This window comes from Corticium candelabrum, chromosome 21 (genome assembly GCF_963422355.1).
Source record: "Corticium candelabrum chromosome 21, ooCorCand1.1, whole genome shotgun sequence".
Taxonomy (NCBI): domain Eukaryota; kingdom Metazoa; phylum Porifera; class Homoscleromorpha; order Homosclerophorida; family Plakinidae; genus Corticium; species Corticium candelabrum.
The window spans coordinates 4,784,035-4,801,650 of NC_085105.1; the positions used below are offsets into that span (position 1 = coordinate 4,784,035).

The 17,616-nt window shown below is 39.0% G+C and overlaps 1 protein-coding gene and 3 long non-coding RNA genes across 7 annotated transcripts in view; 3 read left to right on the forward strand and 1 right to left on the reverse strand.

Annotated features, from left to right (window-relative positions):
- Positions 1-1,943: 1,943 nt before the first annotated feature.
- Positions 1,944-6,044, reverse strand: LOC134196477 (uncharacterized). Its single transcript, XR_009972530.1, has 2 exons — positions 5,825-6,044; positions 1,944-2,746 (listed from the first exon to the last, which is right to left on the reverse strand). It is a non-coding gene; the product is annotated as an uncharacterized LOC134196477 (long non-coding RNA).
- A 124-nt stretch (positions 6,045-6,168) lies between these two features.
- Positions 6,169-7,793, forward strand: LOC134196701 (uncharacterized). Of its 2 annotated transcripts, none has more exons than XR_009972554.1 (3): positions 6,169-6,326; positions 6,841-6,986; positions 7,048-7,793. It is a non-coding gene; the product is annotated as an uncharacterized LOC134196701 (long non-coding RNA). The 2 variants fall into 2 exon arrangements; XR_009972553.1 differs by having other exon boundaries at positions 6,848-6,986; positions 7,048-7,792.
- A 112-nt stretch (positions 7,794-7,905) lies between these two features.
- Positions 7,906-9,764, forward strand: LOC134196700 (monocarboxylate transporter 13-like). Of its 3 annotated transcripts, none has more exons than XM_062665918.1 (5): positions 7,906-8,183; positions 8,301-8,860; positions 8,925-9,024; positions 9,082-9,294; positions 9,360-9,764. In XM_062665918.1, the coding sequence occupies exons 1-5, from the start codon at positions 7,940-7,942 to the stop codon at positions 9,581-9,583; spliced, it is 1,341 nt and encodes a 446-aa protein (XP_062521902.1). In that variant the 5' UTR covers positions 7,906-7,939; the 3' UTR covers positions 9,584-9,764. The 3 variants fall into 3 exon arrangements, with proteins under 3 accessions (XP_062521902.1, XP_062521903.1, XP_062521901.1); XM_062665919.1 differs by having other exon boundaries at positions 9,103-9,294; XM_062665917.1 differs by having other exon boundaries at positions 8,925-9,294.
- Positions 9,765-15,499: 5,735 nt separating this feature from the next.
- LOC134196506 (uncharacterized) overlaps positions 15,500-17,616 on the forward strand; it is a 4,815-nt gene continuing 2,698 nt past the window's right edge. The window contains exon 1 of the long non-coding RNA XR_009972533.1: positions 15,500-17,142. This is a non-coding gene — a long non-coding RNA (uncharacterized LOC134196506). The remainder of the gene's footprint in view (positions 17,143-17,616) is intronic.

The following is a 17,616-nucleotide window of genomic DNA, read 5'->3' on the forward strand; positions in this document are numbered from 1 at the left end:
TACAGTATATTATACAGTATATTATACAGTATATTATACAGTATATTATACAGTATATTATACAGTATATTATACACTATATTATACACTATATTATACAGTATATTATGCAGTATATTATACAGTATATTATACAGTATATATACAGTATATATACAGTATATATACAGTATATTATGCAGTATATTATACAGTATATTATACAGTATATATACAGTATATATACAGTATATTATGCAGTATATTATACAGTATATATACAGTATATATACAGTATATTATACAGTATATTATACACTATATTATACAGTATATATACAGTATATTATACAGTATATATACAGTATATTATACAGTATATTATACAGTATATTATGCAGTATATTATGCAGTATATATACAGTATATATACAGTATATTATACAGTATATTATACAGTATATATACAGTATATATACAGTATATATACAGTATATTATACAGTATATATACAGTATATATACAGTATATATACAGTATATTATACAGTATATTTTACAGTATATTATACAGTATATATAGGGTATATATACAGTATATTATACAGTATATATACAGTGTATTATACATTATATATACAGTATATTATACAGTATATATACAGTATATTATACAGTATATATACAGTATATTATACAGTATATTATACAGTATATATACGGTATATATACAGTATATTATACAGTATATATACGGTATATATACAGTATATTATACAGTATATATACAGTGTATTATACAGTATATATACAGTATATTATACAGTATATATACAGTATATTATACAGTATATTATACAGTATATTATACAGTATATATACAGTATATTATACAGTATATTATACAGTATATATACAGTATATTATACAGTATATATACAGTATATTATACAGTATATATACAGTATATATACAGTATATTATACAGTATATTATACAGTATATTATACAGTATATTGTGTGTGTATGTGTGTGTGTGTGTGTGTGTGTGTGTGTGTGTGTGTGTGTGTGTGTGTGTGTGTGTCCGTGTGTCTGTGTGTGTGTGTGTGTGTGTCCGTGTGTCTGTGTGTCTGTGTGTGTGTGTGTGTGTGTGTCCGTGTGTGTGTGTGTGTGTGTGTGTGTGTGTGTCCGTGTGTGTGTGTGTGTGTGTGTGTGTGTGTGTGTGTGTGTGTCTGTGTGTGTGTCTGTGTGTGAATGTGTGAATGTGTGCATGTATTGTTTTCTTGTCATACTGAATCCTCTTTCCTGTGCAGAAGAGTCCACAAGCAGGCAAAGGAGATTCTATTCGTAATGTAATCTAACTTTTCACAGTAAAGACTTGGGCTACAGAACAGGATCAAGTCTGAAATAGCATCAGCAACAATTTTTAATTGCTATTAGTGAAGTACTCTCTACTAGTCATTAGTCAAGCATTTATCAATTGAATTTATAATGATGGAGCAACTGCGAAATCTGGCAAGGCAATGCCAAATTTATTTATTGCTGATAACACTGTTGTTAGAGATAGACAAATATTATTCATAGCTTGCATGTTGATGACTTGCATTTTTGACTTTTTGGTTGTGGAGTTGTGTGAAAACCATTTCAATATATTTCATTCACACTCAATTGCGCATGTTTATCAACGTGTGTTGTGCATATTATTATTAATACTATTTTTAGAATGTTGTATTGTTTATATTAATATTTGGTAACGTGCGTTATTCAGAATGGCGGGTAGACAATACAAGTCTGGAAGATCTCTTTGTTATCACCACCAAACAATGCAAAGGGGAGGAGAAAAAAGATCTTCCAGACTTGTCCACCCGCCATTCTGAATAACGCACGTTACCAAATATTAATATAAACAATAGTGAATTCTAAAAATAGTATAACTTGCATGCAATTCACATCCTAAATGAAGCATTGTAGGAATTGTAAAGTATATGTACAGTATATTTCTTACAACATTCATGAATATCGTTGATAACAAGTTGCTGCTGACACATTCAACAAACGCTTGTAAAATTGAAGAGTATAGACTAAACATATCCATATCACACAAAATAAACCATCTCAAGCAGTAAAAATAATCTACAAGCAGAATCAAAAACATGCAGTGCTTGAATAGAAATCCAGTCTGATTTGGTAGTCTTGATTGTCTGCTATAGAACCATTCACAGTAGTTGCAGTTGTCCTTTTTGGTAGTTTGCAGTTATTTTCTGCAGTCAATACTGCCATAATTGATCTTTATTAATCCATATTTCTCCTAACTGTGGTGTTGCAAAAATACCTCTGTGAGAGCCGCAATTACTCCCATTACCTATAGACTTCCCACTCAAGGGTTGCAAATGTAACCTGACTATCCAAATCAACCTTCTACTTTCCATGACAGTAACCCATCCTAAATCAAATCTTGTCTTTGCTTCCTCTGTAGCCGTGCATTTGATGGATTTATAGGTATAATAGATCTAGATCAGCTGATGAGATGTTAGCATAACCCTCGAGACGAGCATTGTTCGATACAAAACGAGTGCTTGAGCCAGTCACAACTCCAACATCCTCTCTTACAAAAACTTGAACACCAAATTCTTAACAGCTCATAATTTCCACCAACCAATAGAAACCATTCATAGTGATCAGATGATAAGAAAATAAGCAAATTAATTAAGAAAATCTGAACATGAATAATACCATTTCCTGCTGTAGACTGTGCAAACACCTTAGACCTATAAAACTATTATTAGACACAATATATTTTTGACAGACTGTAATTACATTATTAATTAGTTAATTAACTAAAAATTGTTCATACTGTTCTAGATAGATGCTCCATCCGGACATATACTGTATAATATACTGTATAAAATACCGTATAATATACCATATATATATATATACTGTATATATACTGTATAATATACTGTATAATATACTGTATAATATACTGTATAATATACTGTATAATATACTGTATATATACTATATAATATACTGTATAATATACTGTATAATATACTGTATAATATACTGTATAATATACTGTATATATACTATATAATATACTGTATAATATACTGTACAATATACTGTATATATACTGTATAATATACTGTATAATATACTGTATAATATACTGTATATATATATATATATATATATATATATATATATATACTGTATAATATACTGTAAATATATACTGTATAATATACTGTATATATACTGTATAATACACTGTGTATATATACTGTATAATATACTGTATATATACTGTATATATACTGTATAATATACTGTATAATATACTGCATAATATACTGTATAATATAGTGTATAATATAGTGTATAATATAGTGTATAATATACTGTATAATATACTGTATAATATACTGTATAATATACTGTATATATACTGTATAATATACTGTATAATATACTGTCTAATATACTGTATAATATACTGTATAATATACTGTATAATATACTGTATAATATACTGTATAATATACTGTATATATACTGTATAATATACTGTATATATACTGTATAATATACTGTATAATATACTGTCTAATATACTGTATAATATACTGTATAATATACTGTATAATATACTGTATAATATACTGTATAATATACTGTATATATACTGTATAATATACTGTATAATATTCTGTATAATATACTGTATATATACTGTATAATATACTGTATATATACTGTATAATATACTGTATAATATACTGTATAATATACTGTATATATACTGTATAATATACTGTATAATATACTGTATAATATACTGTATATATACTGTATAATATACTGTATATATACTGTATAATATACTGTATATATACTGTATAATACACTGTATATATACTGTATATATACCGTATATATACTGTATAATATACTGTATATATACTGTATAATATAGTGTATAATATACTGTATATATATACTGTATAATATACTGTATATATACTGTATATATACTGTATAATATACTGTATAATATACTGCATAATATACTGTATAATATAGTGTATAATATAGTGTATAATATACTGTATAATATACTGTATAATATACTGTATAATATACTGTATAATATACTGTATAATATACTGTCTAATATACTGTATAATATACTGTATAATATACTGTATAATATACTGTATATATACTGTATATATACTGTATAATATACTGTATAATATACTGTATATATACTGTATAATATACTGTATATATACTGTATAATACACTGTATATATACTGTATATATATACCGTATATATACCGTATATATACTGTATAATATACTGTATAATATACTGTATAATATACTGTATATATACTGTATAATATACTGTATAATATACTGTATAATATACTGTATATATACTGTATAATATACTGTATATATACTGTATAATACACTGTATATATACTGTATATATACCGTATATATACTGTATAATATACTGTATATATACTGTATAATATACTGTATATATACTGTATAATATACTGTATATACACTGTATAATATACTGTATATATACTGTATAATATACTGTAAAATATACTGTATAATATACTGTATATATATACTGTATAATATAATGTATATATACTGTATATATACTGTATAATATACTGTATAATATACTGTATAATATACTGTATAATATAGTGTATAATATAGTGTATAATATACTGTATAATATACTGTATAATATACTGTATAATATACTGTATAATATACTGTATATATACTGTATAATATACTGTATAATATACTGCCTAATATACTGTATAATATACTGTATAACATACTGTATAATATACTGTATATATACTGTATAATATACTGTATAATATACTGTATATATACTGTATATATACTGTATAATATACTGTATAATATACTGTATAATATACTGTATATATACTGTATATATACTGTATAATATACTGTATAATATAGTGTATAATATAGTGTATAATATACTGTATATATACTGTATAATATACTGTATATATACTGTATAATATACTGTATAATATACTGTATATATACTGTATATATACTGTATAATATACTGTATAATATACTGTATAACAACCAATGCCTAGTTTGAAATATAATGCCAGTTGCCAAAATGCATATCCAATGTATACACCTTTAAGTGTCACAACACAATGACTGATACCATCAACTTAACTAAGTCATTAACTTAACTTAACTTAATTAACATAATTTAATTTAAACCAATGTTAGCTCTAAATATAGATTACCTCAATAATAGCTAGCTGTGTGACAACCAGCAGTGTTATCAATATGTCGTCGTCATCATCATCATATTCTATGCATTAGTAATTAGTATGTTGTTTACATTAAATGATCCGTTTAGTAATGATTATTAGAGTACAATGTTTTGTGTACGTGTTTATCCAACTAGGTAATGCTTAGTAAATATTGTGTACACACACATATCCTATGCTGTTATTTTAATTGTATACTACCCTATTAGAGTGTTTATCTGTTAATAAATCTTTTTAGTAACTTAGTAGTTGTGAAATAGAATTAAATTACCTGAGTACTTTGCACTTTTCTGCATATTATATAATTAATTGCACACAGGAAATAAATTTGCAATAAATAGTACATGATTTGATGTATGCAGTGAATGCAACAGTGTCAATGTTGACGCATAAATCGCACCCAAAAAAAGATTTTATGAAAAATGAAAATTTGCTTAACTGCGAAGAATAGTAATTATAAATGACTTTACCTGTCGCCTAATTTATTGAAGTTGATTTGTGCCGAGAAAACCACGTTCAGCAGACGACAAAAACTGAGGCCCCCTTTCAATAAACGGCGCAGGTTACTGCTCGAAAGGTGCGCAAAAAGACAGCACTTCGTTTATGTCAAAATCGCGGTTGCAAGATGTCCATTGACTGCCGAGCCTCGTACTACCAGACCACTGAAAACCGCGAGGAAGTGCATACGGGAACAGCCAAAGCCACACCCAACGGGGCCCAAAAAGAAATTCGCCCGGTGAGTCGACGGTCTGGAATCGAGGTTAGGTGTTGGTAATTAGATTAATGAGAGTCCCGGTTCTAGTATCACGTGATTTGTAACAAGCTGAGAACTGGCATCAGCCGGACTGTCCGGTAGTTGTGACACAGCGCTGCGTTGTTCGTTGACTTTAGAGCTCGAAGTTGTCTGTTTCTCTGGCTTGGAAAATCATCTCTATTTCGGTTTTAACCGAGGACGTACGATCTTGAACACTGGTGAGATCGAGTCTGTTGATCAGCCAACGTCCGAAGCATATTATTATAAATGGCGTATGTTTGACAATGTCAGTGATCGATCTAGTAGGTAGCGACGTACGGTTTGCAAAAGCCTTCAGCCGCATGATCGTTGATGTGTTTGATGGTATGACCCACTTCCGGCTGGGTAGATCTTTCGTTCCAGCTGGTTATTAGATCTTCCGGCTGGCTAGACAGCAGCTGGGACTCTTGCCTAGCTATTTATGCTGCAGCAAAGTGCGCCACTACTTTATATATGCCTTCTTGACTTGGGAGAGATAGTGGGAGGGTATTGTAATATATATATATATATATATATATATATATATATATATATATATATATATATATATATATATATATATATATATATACATATATATATAGCGTCATATATAGTGAAGATTGGTACGTAGAGTACGTGACAATTGCTATCTCAAGACATGCATGAGCACGCTGTTTTATCCTTGTTTGTGTAATAATTAAACTATGCTAGTGTGTAGGAGACTGTTGACAGAGGGCCTTGTCTACTTCATTACTAGTTCATACAATGTGCAGCCTGGGTTATGGATCAGAGACAATGACTGTATAGACGTTTCTGCAAGCAAACTGTTGAGGGAAGCAGTGGAACGTTAGGGCAAGGTATGAGGTCTTCCTTTATGCATGTTTGTCTGAATGTTTAAAGTTGATGTATGGGTTGTAGGCAAAATAGTATTATGTTGAAAGATGTGTGACAAACAGTGGGTAACTGTTCTCTACCTCAGCCTTGTTGCAACCTCTGGCTATGCATGGGATGCGTTCCACTAGGCAATTTGGTCTTGGTTGGGAGCAATTTGCTGATATGCTAGAGGTGTTGCTCAAAGGAATGTCTGAGGGAAGGGAAACGCGACCGTTAGATCAGAGAGACTGTGCAGATCGAATGCAGAGTGCATGCTCAATGCTAGTAAACTGCAGCTTTTCTTCACGACAGTAATTTAAAACTTTTTAGGCTGCAAGCTGCTGCTCAAGCTGTGGGTGTCTCATACTTATCAATATGTGATGGGAGCTATCAGAATACTCACACGTTTAATTTTGATTAAATAACTTACTGGCAGCATGAAAATTATTAGTAGAATTTTGGCGTTTTATCTTGGTTTGGAACAGAAATGCAATGGAGCTAGGAGTATTGTATTATTGTTATGGGTCATAAGGTCAGGCACTGACTAGAAGCTGCAGGTTCATGTGCAGTTTATCTGTCGTTAATTAATGTTATGCTATTGCATATGCAAGTTTGCTGTTGGTACAGTATACGTAGTAGTGAAATGTGGTTTCTGCAATTTGGGGGTTTCAGGACACATTACGTAAACTTTAATTAACCTAAAGGATCTCTCTCTATATGTAATACACACTAGTATATGTACGCAAGGCTTTCAAACTTCAATGAACTGATAGTTGGTAACGGCAAAATATTGGCTGTGTTTCTGCGACTCTCTATTCGTATTATAGGAAGCCTCCTAGAATTTATATCCGGGTAGCACGTTGTAACCGAATAAACAGCTAGAAAACCAGTCGAGCAAGATTGTCTAGTATACCTCATTGCGTAGTCAGAAGTGATCATGGAAAGCCGCCTCAATCTCTTCTCTCCCATAGATGCAGTTGACCGTGGGTGGGCATGGATAGTTAGCGGTGCAAGCTTTCTGCTGATGTTCTGTGTAGGAGGGACGGTTTCTTCGTTCGCTGTTGTGTACATTGGATTCATCGAGCATTACTCAACCAGCTCTTGTAGTTCTTTTAGTAACAACAATATGACGTCGTCCAATCTCACTTTATCTGCGTGTGACGGCCCGAGAGGTTTGCTAGGTACTCTGAATGATCTATTGTATACATAATGGCGGTGCTTGCGTCTGTACATAAATTAACTAAGAGAAGGCATTTGTTTCAGTCTAATAACTGTGCTTCCCTTGCATGACTTTATAGCCTGGGTTGGATCTTTGTCGGTGTTTCTGATGTGTGCGGGAGGTCCCGTTTTGACCGGTCTGGTAGACAAGGTTGGTCCACAGCGCGCTCTGCTTGCTGGCACGATGTTCCTGGTTTCTGGTCTTCTTCTGACCTCCTTAACAGACACCGTTTGGCAACTTTTTCTGACATACAGCGTACCGATCGGAGTCGGTAGCGCACTTGTTCGGACGACGTCACTTTCGTTATTACCTTATTATTTTCAAACAAAATTGGTCGTTGCAACGTCTGTCGCCGTGACTGGCCGTTTTGTTGGTGTGGCCAGCTTGACTCCGATATGTCGTATTTTGATGAAAAGCTATGGGTGGCGTCGCATGTTGCAGATGTCTGCTCTAGTGGGAATTCCCATGCTCGCTTGTACTGCTCTGTTTCGTCCTTCTGTTAGTTTCCGAGCTGCCAAGGCAAATACAATGCGACACGTTGTCAACTGCTGCAAGCTACAGAAAAATGTTAGACTAATGGTCTACATTTGGGCAGCGGCAGTTCACGTGACTGCTATTACTATTCCTGCCACTTACATCGTAAGTATATCTCTTAACAAAATATCTCTCCTGGTAATCTCTAACATATGGTATTGTGCCTAAGGTCGAATATGCCGAACAAACGTTGGGTGTTGACGAAAATGTATCGGGACTATTGCTTACAGCCATGGCTCTAGCTGCTGCTCTCTCCAACATTCTTACGGGTTTGATTGGACGGCGAGTAGCGCGTAAAATGATTCTGCTTCAATTTCTTATTGCAGTCGGTGGTTTTTCTTCTCTAGTCTTCCCATTTTATCATTCGTATTTGCATCTCGTCGTGTACATGATCGCACAAGGAGTGGCCTTTGGTTACTTGTCGTTGGTCTACGTCATTCCACAGACGTCACGGATGGTGTGTGTGCACGATACCAAAGACGTATTCGCACTGCAGTCGCTTACAATGGCGGTCGGGACTTTGGGAACGCCCGTGGGAGGTAGGGAACTATGCAAACGAAAACTATCAAACTGGTAATTCTAATGGATTTGTTGTTTAATTAAGGGTGGATGTATGATAGAATGGGCAGCTACACTCCAGGCTTTCTTCTCTCTGGGATTATTGCGATCGTAGCATCTATTACTCTCTTTCTTGACGTGTACTTGCAAAAAGAGAGTGTCAAAAACAACTGCTCGCCTGTGGAAAAGGACCCTAATTCTTGCATGCAAGCTGACTGTGTAGGGGGTGATCACTTTCCGACAGTGTATTATTACGAAACGTATGTGTAGCTCCAAAACTAGCGTCAAAGACGTTGCGTTAGGCACTGGTAACATAATTGGGCAGTAGATGTAATTAGCATGTTGTTAGCGCATGCGCAAACTTTGAGATTTGGTATTGAAACGTTTGATTGCTGTGTATTAATACACAATTGCAATTTGATTGATTAATTAAAAGCTAGAATACATTCAAACTGCGCATCTTGATCACTCGAAAAGTCGGGTGTCGGAGCCTAGGTATCTGCTTGGACCCTATGCATGGTCGCGTACCTAGCTCTTTGGCAATCCAGCAGTTGGTTTTGCTGCATGCGGTATTACTGCTTGCGTGTAATTAATTAAGATATTTTCGCAAACTACTGTACTGCCGTAATGGCATAGAGCTGCAGTCTATAGATTATTCTTTAAATATATGTATACATGTAGTACTCCTATCTACTCTACCGTATTATTTTTTGAGACTCTGAATTGCTCTCCCATCTAGATGGATACACTCTCACTAGTAGGGTGAGCATTAATTAGACATCGTGTATCACTCTCCTAGCCTCGTCCCCAGGCGGTCGCCTCGCTCCTCCATGCAGCGCTCACGCGTCACATGACTAAGCTGAGGAGAACGCCTGATATCTTCCGAGCATGATGAAGTAGGGCCCCTTTTGATTCAATTATGTAATGTAATTAAAGATGCGCATTCTCATTCGCTAGCAATTGTTGCCTCGTAATTTAATTTACTTAAGCGTGTGATTTGGAGAACAGTCTTGTGAGCAGCATGCAAATTAGTTAACTCGGGTGACGGGTAGCTTTGCGCTTTTGCGACAGCAGCTGAGCACGGTTGACAAACGAAGGCGTCTGCTACTTTGAAGCCATTTTTGTTAAAGCTTGAAGACGTTCGCGTAGATCCAGTGGAAACGTGATAGGCGATCGCGAAGGGCGTAGATTCTTGAACTCTGTTGTTGTTCTTTTGGGGAGAGAAGTCTTGTTTTTGGCTAGTGTAGGCGTAAATTCTGTGAGATTGAACATGTTTTGCAACACGGATCTCGCAGCGGCCAAAACGCGCATATCGCACATCATGACATATCAAAGGGCTAGATCAACAGAACTTTACTTTGCGCCCGACTGTTACAGTCTACTAACTCGAGATTGTAGCAAACATGCATGGTTAGGATCTTCTAGATTTCTACACCTCACTCTGTTGGCATGAATTGTCCGCGGTCATTCTCTAGGCACGCAACGTTACAGTGTAGTCCCCACGTGATGTTTTTAACCTCGTTAGGGTCGGAATATATCTTTACATAATTGAATCATAAGGGGTCCCCACGTCATCATGACGTACTCGGAAGATACCAGGCCTAGTCATGTGACGCCGAGCGCTGTACGGAGGAGCGAGGCGAACACCTGGGGACGAGGCTACGACGCTCCTGTTCAAGTACTAGCTTCTTGTCCCTACACAAACACATGTGGCAACACTGATTAGAGGTCGTGCGTGCATGATATGCATGTCCAAGGAAATCTGATGTCGACTCGGGCTATAAACGCTGCTGAAATTTTGTTAATACGTGTGAATATCAATAGAGTTGTGCTCATTCAATGTGTACAGATTAGCAATTTAATATATAAGTATCCTCTGTCGCTAACTAACAATTTCAATCTCCAAGTATCAACAGAAACATTTTGCAGGGTTTGACAACTTTGTTGTAAACATTCAAGAGATTTGAAATCATTTCCAGACTGACTCTAGTTAGTAGTTGATAGGAATTCTTAAAACCGGTTTGATGACTTGAATGATGGTAATTCGTTCTCGATCGTTCTAGAAGTGGGCGACCCGTTTAGCTCTTCTATTTTGCAGCCTCACAGACTCCAAAGAATAGCCACAATTACTAAAAAAAATTAGGCTAATTAATAGAACTTGGTCAAAAATGTAGTTACAGTAAATAGCCAAGCACACCGTGAAAAGTTAGCAATTTGGACCCTGACACACTTGAATGTATGCATTTACATGGTTTTTGTGCACGAGTACTGTAGATAATATATCTCTGCAGTTACTGTACGTACCATTCATGACATGTGACTTGTTTTGGGCGCGCATACGTGGGAAGAAGATCACACAATAGCGGTAAGTCGGTTTCAATTAAGATCAAGGGCGCGTTCGATTGGGCTCTTCTAGAAGAGTCTGGAAGAGCACGCCCCTCTTTCAACATCTACCAGCTTAGCACGCCCTTTTTCAGAAGCTGGTAGAGGTTGGAAGAGGGCCTGCTCTAACGAGCTTCGACTTTAACAGCAGAACTGTAGAAGTTGGAAGAGGGGCGTACTGCACACGGAGCCTCTTCTGGAAGAGGCTGGAAGAGCCCAATCGAACGCGCCTCTAGCAAGACGTTTAGTGCGGTGTACAGCATACAGCAGCGGTTACACTTAAGTGCTAGTTACACTTGAGTGTGAAGATGTTGTAGCTGAGGCGATCATGTAAGGTCTCGTTACTCGCTGTATATCTGACACCGATGATCTATTGCACCGAGACTGACTCTCACGCTCCCGCCAGCCGCACTTACAGTGTCATTCCCGCTTACTCACAACAGAGAACTCTCTAACTCACACACTAACCCGGATATATCTACCTTAAGCTCTGTCCACACTTGCAACTGGATCGCGATCCGATTGCAATAAATCCAATCCGTAATATCGGGAGGCGGTTTCGATCGCGATCGATTGAATCCAATTAGAAATAATGGGCGTTACCTCCACGTACGCTATGCGTGTAGTCGGAGTATCTAACACTCCTTACTCGTCTTTGTTCTTGCGCACTTTACGTTGCTGTGTCAACGCTTTCTACAAGCAAAGAAGCCACACGTACACATCGGTCATCAGTCACGTGATACCAAAAATTAGGCGGAGGTAGCGTTTTCAAAGTGCAGTGTGGACGGTCGCTATCCAGATCGGATCGCGAACCATTCTGGTCTAGTGTGGACAGGGCTTATTAGCTAATCTTACAAACACCCCGCCACTTAGAAAGCACGCCCTCGTGCTCTCGATCTAAGTTAAAACGGTTTAGAACCTGGCAGGTCAACTGCAACCTCTTTAGCTTCCCCTTCAACTCCGCTTTGTTTTGATCTCGGACCGTCATGTCCATCACCTCCTGCGGACAGGGATGAACTGAAATCTCTTCACATTGATCCAGCTTGGACGATCATCTGGCCGTCCGACTGGCCTCACTTGAACGTTATTATCGCTCGTGCGAATAACTCTATATGGACCTCGGAATCAAGTGGCAAGCTTTTTCCTGACATCCGTGGTTACCACAAATACTCGATCCTCTCTCAAAAAGTATGCATGAGGTTTTCTCGAACGGTCGTACAGCTCTTTGTACTTCTTCTGGGCATCTGCAATCCTCAACTGGGCGTTCTCTCAAGCAATTGAGATCCCCAGTAATACGTCGGTTTTATTGTCATCGATCTCCAATCGACCAAGTTCAGGTTGACTCTCCAGCACGGTCTCTGTTGGCAGTCGCGCGTCTCTGCCATACAACAAAAAAGGTGACTCCCCAGTTGAGCTATGAGGCTTGAATCGGTATGCAAGTAGTAGATACGGCAGATAACGGTCCCATTCGTGTCAGTAAATCGATACGTGCTTAGAATCATGTCTGTCGGCATTCTATGGATCCTTTTCACTACCCTGTCACTCTGAGGGTGGAATGCAGAAGTGTATTTTTTCATTCCTGTCAACTGGCAGATCTCCGATACCCACTCTGCCAGGAAGTCAGCCCCGTGATATGACAACAACTCGTTTGGCAACTCATGTCTGCAGATGACTTGCTCCACTAGTAGTTTGGCGATGGTAATTGCCGTATGATCGGGAACGGCGTAGACTTTCGGCCATTTTGTTAGGTAGTCTACAAAACGACAGAGCATCGAATTTATTGATGACTTCTGGGTAGTGTCAGCACATCCACACCGACTTTATGAAAATTCCCCACTGTGATGGGCTTCAATGGAGGCTGGCTCTTTCTTCCTGACCCTGTCCTGGTGATACATGAGAAACACGACTGGCATTGCCTCTGGACATCACTTCGCATGCCGTCCCACCAGTACCTCCGAGACAATATCCCGAATAGAGCTTTCTGCCCTGAGAATTGCTCACAATGGGCGTCCGCCAACAGTACTGGTCTCAATTTCTCCGGCACCGCGATCCGCAACCGGTAGGATGGGCGGGAATCCACAAAGCACAAAGTTCCGTCAATCAAGTCAAAACGCGACCGTGACAGCACAATTTTCTTGGCTTATTTCTCAGCAACCGAAAGAGTATCAGTCTCCAAAATTTGATAACGTCCGAATAACAAGGGTTGGCACGCTGTTGTTTGGCAACCTCCGATAGCTCATGCACCTTCTTTCTCCCTCTCCCCCCCCCCCCCCCCCCCCGTGTCCCTGTTCTTGTCCACACTTGTGAACGCAAGTGTGGTTGGTTGTTCGGTCTCTTCAAACTCTCCTGACGACGTGAGAGCTCTTGATAACGCACGTGCGTTCCCATTCTTGCGACCAGGCCGATAACGTATCTTAGGTGAAATCTCTTGCAGTGCCATGCCCCACCGAGCCAACTTTCCGACGGGTTGGGAGTATTAAGAAGAGACCTAAGTACCGCATCATCCGCATAAACCACGGTCTTGTGGCCTAGCAGATACGCCCGGAAATGCGTCAACGCCCACACCACATCTAGCGCTTCCAGTTTCGACACGCCCTACCTCTTTTCCGTGGGAGTCAAACTCCTACTGGCATAGGCCACAGGGTGAAGCTCACAGTCCTCCTGCTCCTGCTCCAACACAGCGCCCAAACCGCAGCCGCTCGCATTGGTTTCTACGTAAAAACGTTTCTTGAAATTGGAAGCCGCCAGTACAGGAGAAGTGAGCTGACAGACTGCTTGCTGGCACTCACCAGACACTCAAACGATTCCCCCTTTTGTAGCAAGGTGCGTCAGGGTTGAGACAACGTAGCAAATTCTTTTTACGAACTTGCGGTAGTAAGACGCTAGTCCAAGGAACGATCGGAGTTCCTTAGCATTCTGCGGTGCCGGGAACTGTTCAATGATTCTAGTCTTCGCATCACCTGGCTTCACTCCTCCTGACATTAGGTGGCCCAAGTAAGGCACTTCTCGACGGGCAAACATACATTTCTTAGCTTCAATTTCAGTCCTTGTTTTGCAAGTCTACGGAAGACTTTCTCTGAGCTATCGAAATGTTCTTCCAAGTTTCCCAAAAAGACGATTATGTCGTCGAGTTATACCCCACAGCAGTCTTCCATGCCCACTAACACCACTTGCATGACACGCTGAAACGTCGCGGGCGCATTGCAAAGTCTGAAGGGCATCACGTTTAACTCGTACAGTCCGTCATGTGTCACGAAGGGGGTCTTGTGGCGCGACTTAGGACTCATTGGGACTTTCCAGTACCCAGAGGCCTCATCTAGACAGGTAAATATGGTTGCCACACCCAGTCATCCAAGAAGGTCATCTATACGTGGTAGGGGAAATACATCTCTCTGCGTAACGGCATTAAGCCTCGGATAGTCCACGCAGAAACGATAAGTGCCGTCTCGCTTCTTGACCACTATCACCAGGCTAGCCCACGCACTAGGCGAAGGTCGCATAATACCCTTAGTAATCATATCCTGGACCATCGCGGTTATCTTTGGCCGTAGAGAAAACGGCTCCCTCCTTGGCCTCTGCTGTATGGCTGGATGGGCACCAGTGTCGATTTCGTGCTTTACTAGATGAGTCCGACCGAGCTCCCCATCGTCCAGAGCGAAATGCCAGAGTGCCGTAGCATCCAGTCTCTCACACCTTGTCCTACTTCGGGTGCCAAACCGCTTAAAGAGGACTCCAGCAAGGAAGAAAACTTCTCCTGTCTATCGCGCTCCACTTCCTAGCTATGATTCTTCCTCGGGTCGGGTTTCTTTCGCTTCCACTCCTGGCTGTGGCGCTTCCACAGGATATCCCTCTACTACTTCACAGTGCTCCACGGTACCGATGGTGCTACCTGAAGCCGCTTTGACAAACTGTGCTGGCCCAGCACTGATCATTACTCGTGCACAACCGAAGTTGTCAGGCGTCATAACAGATTTCTTCGTAGTTAGCCCCGTTGACTTCAGCCATTGCTGATCAGCCTGGAACTTCATTGGTTGGCTTTCCTGGTAATCTCGTACCTCCACTTGAAAAGATCGCCCCATGGCCAGGTAGGATGCGGTAAGACCCAATCATTTGAACACTTGCCAAAGCTGAATCGATTGTCGACCCTTTCGTGGAAGGGAAAACCCCTCCATCAGGGGCAAAGGACACCAACCTCAATCTCAAGACTGCATCTAGTCCCAGTAAGTAAGCAAGCAAGACCAAAACAATGCGCCGCGCAACACAGCAAGCGTTTAGTCCGAAGCCCAAGGCCTTAAACGTACGTTGACGTTACTGCGCGTGCGTCAATCGGTGAAGTGTTCCTTTAATGCTCGGCCCCCTTGAACTGGGTTCTCTCACTAAATATTCTGGTATAGAAAATGAAGTCGTTAGATTGATTGTTAAACTGTACGACGGTACAGGTTGTGTTGTACGAAATGGGGGAATTTCGTCACGGTTTGAAGTAACCGCAGGTGCCCGTTAAGGGTGTGTGTTGTCTCCAATCTTGTTTAATTAGTTTATGAACAGAATAATGAGTGAGACTTTAGACACGGTTAAGGGTGGTGTCATTGAGATTGCTTGCAGAACGTATTGTGGCCTATTTATGAACTATCGAGTAAAACCTAAAGAGACAGATAAGATCAAAGCTCCCCTGTATGTTGATGATTTGGCTCTAATAGGTACGTCAAATATAGTGAGTTGCAACAGATGGTGAATGCTTTCCATGACGCTTGTATGAAATGGGGTACGAGGATCGATTAACACTGAAAGATCTAAAATCTTGAGCATTGGTGTTGAAGAAGCAAACATCTTGATAGCTGGTCGTGTTCTGGAAAGTGTTTTTGTTTTTTGCTATCTGGGTAGCATTGTGACTAAGTTTGGAAATAGTCACACAGAGGTTTTTGGACGTATTCAGAAAGCTAACAGGACATTTTGTTCTTGCAAACTTACAGTTTTTTGCAAACCGGGGATTTAGCAGAACACAAAACTGCGAGTTTCTAAATCACTAGTGATGTCGGTTTTGTAGATGCGGTTGTGAAACTTGGGCAATCACTCAAGTAGATATTCGAAGACTGACCACTTTTCACATGCGCTCTATTAGATCTATCTTGGGTGTAACAAGACTAGCTGAACAAGATAAGAAATACCCAACTTCAAATCTGCCAAGGAAGAACCAATGAACGTCAACTTCAGCATCAAATATTACAGTGGCTTGGTCACTTAAAACTGATGACCATCTTTTGTCCACAAACGTTGTTGCTGAGAAGCGAGTTACGTAATATGAAACGTCCTCAGCATGGTCCAAAGAACAGGTGGGTTGATACCATACAACGAGACCTGGTATCATTGAATATTGGCCTGTCACAAGCAAATGACCACTTCTGCGATGGAGAGTCCATAGTGGGTATTGGCGGAATTCCAGGTTCCAGGTGTGTGTGTGTGTGTGTGTGTGTGTGTGTGTGTGTGTGTGTGTGTGTGTGTGTGTCTGTGTCTGTGTCTGTGTGTGTGTCTGTGTCTGTGTCTGTGTGTGTGTCTGTGTGTGAGTGAGTGAGTGAGTGAGTGTGTGTGTATGACTGTGTGTTTGCTTGTGTGTGCGCGTGTGACTGTGTTACTGTGTGACTGTGCATGTGTGTGACCGTGTGCGTGTGTGTGACTCTCTGTGTGTGACTGTGTGCGTGACTGTGTGTGCGTGTGTGTGTGTGTGTGTGTACGTGTGTGTGTGTGTGTGTGTCTGTCTGTCTGTCTGTCTGTCTGTCTGTCTGTCTGTCTGTCTGTCTGTCTGTCTGTCTGTGTGACGGTGTGACTGTGTGTGACTGTGTGTGTGTCTGTGTGTGACTGTGTGTGTCTGTGTGTGTGTGTGTGTGTGTGTGTGTGTGTGTATGTGTGTGTGTGTGTGTGTGTGT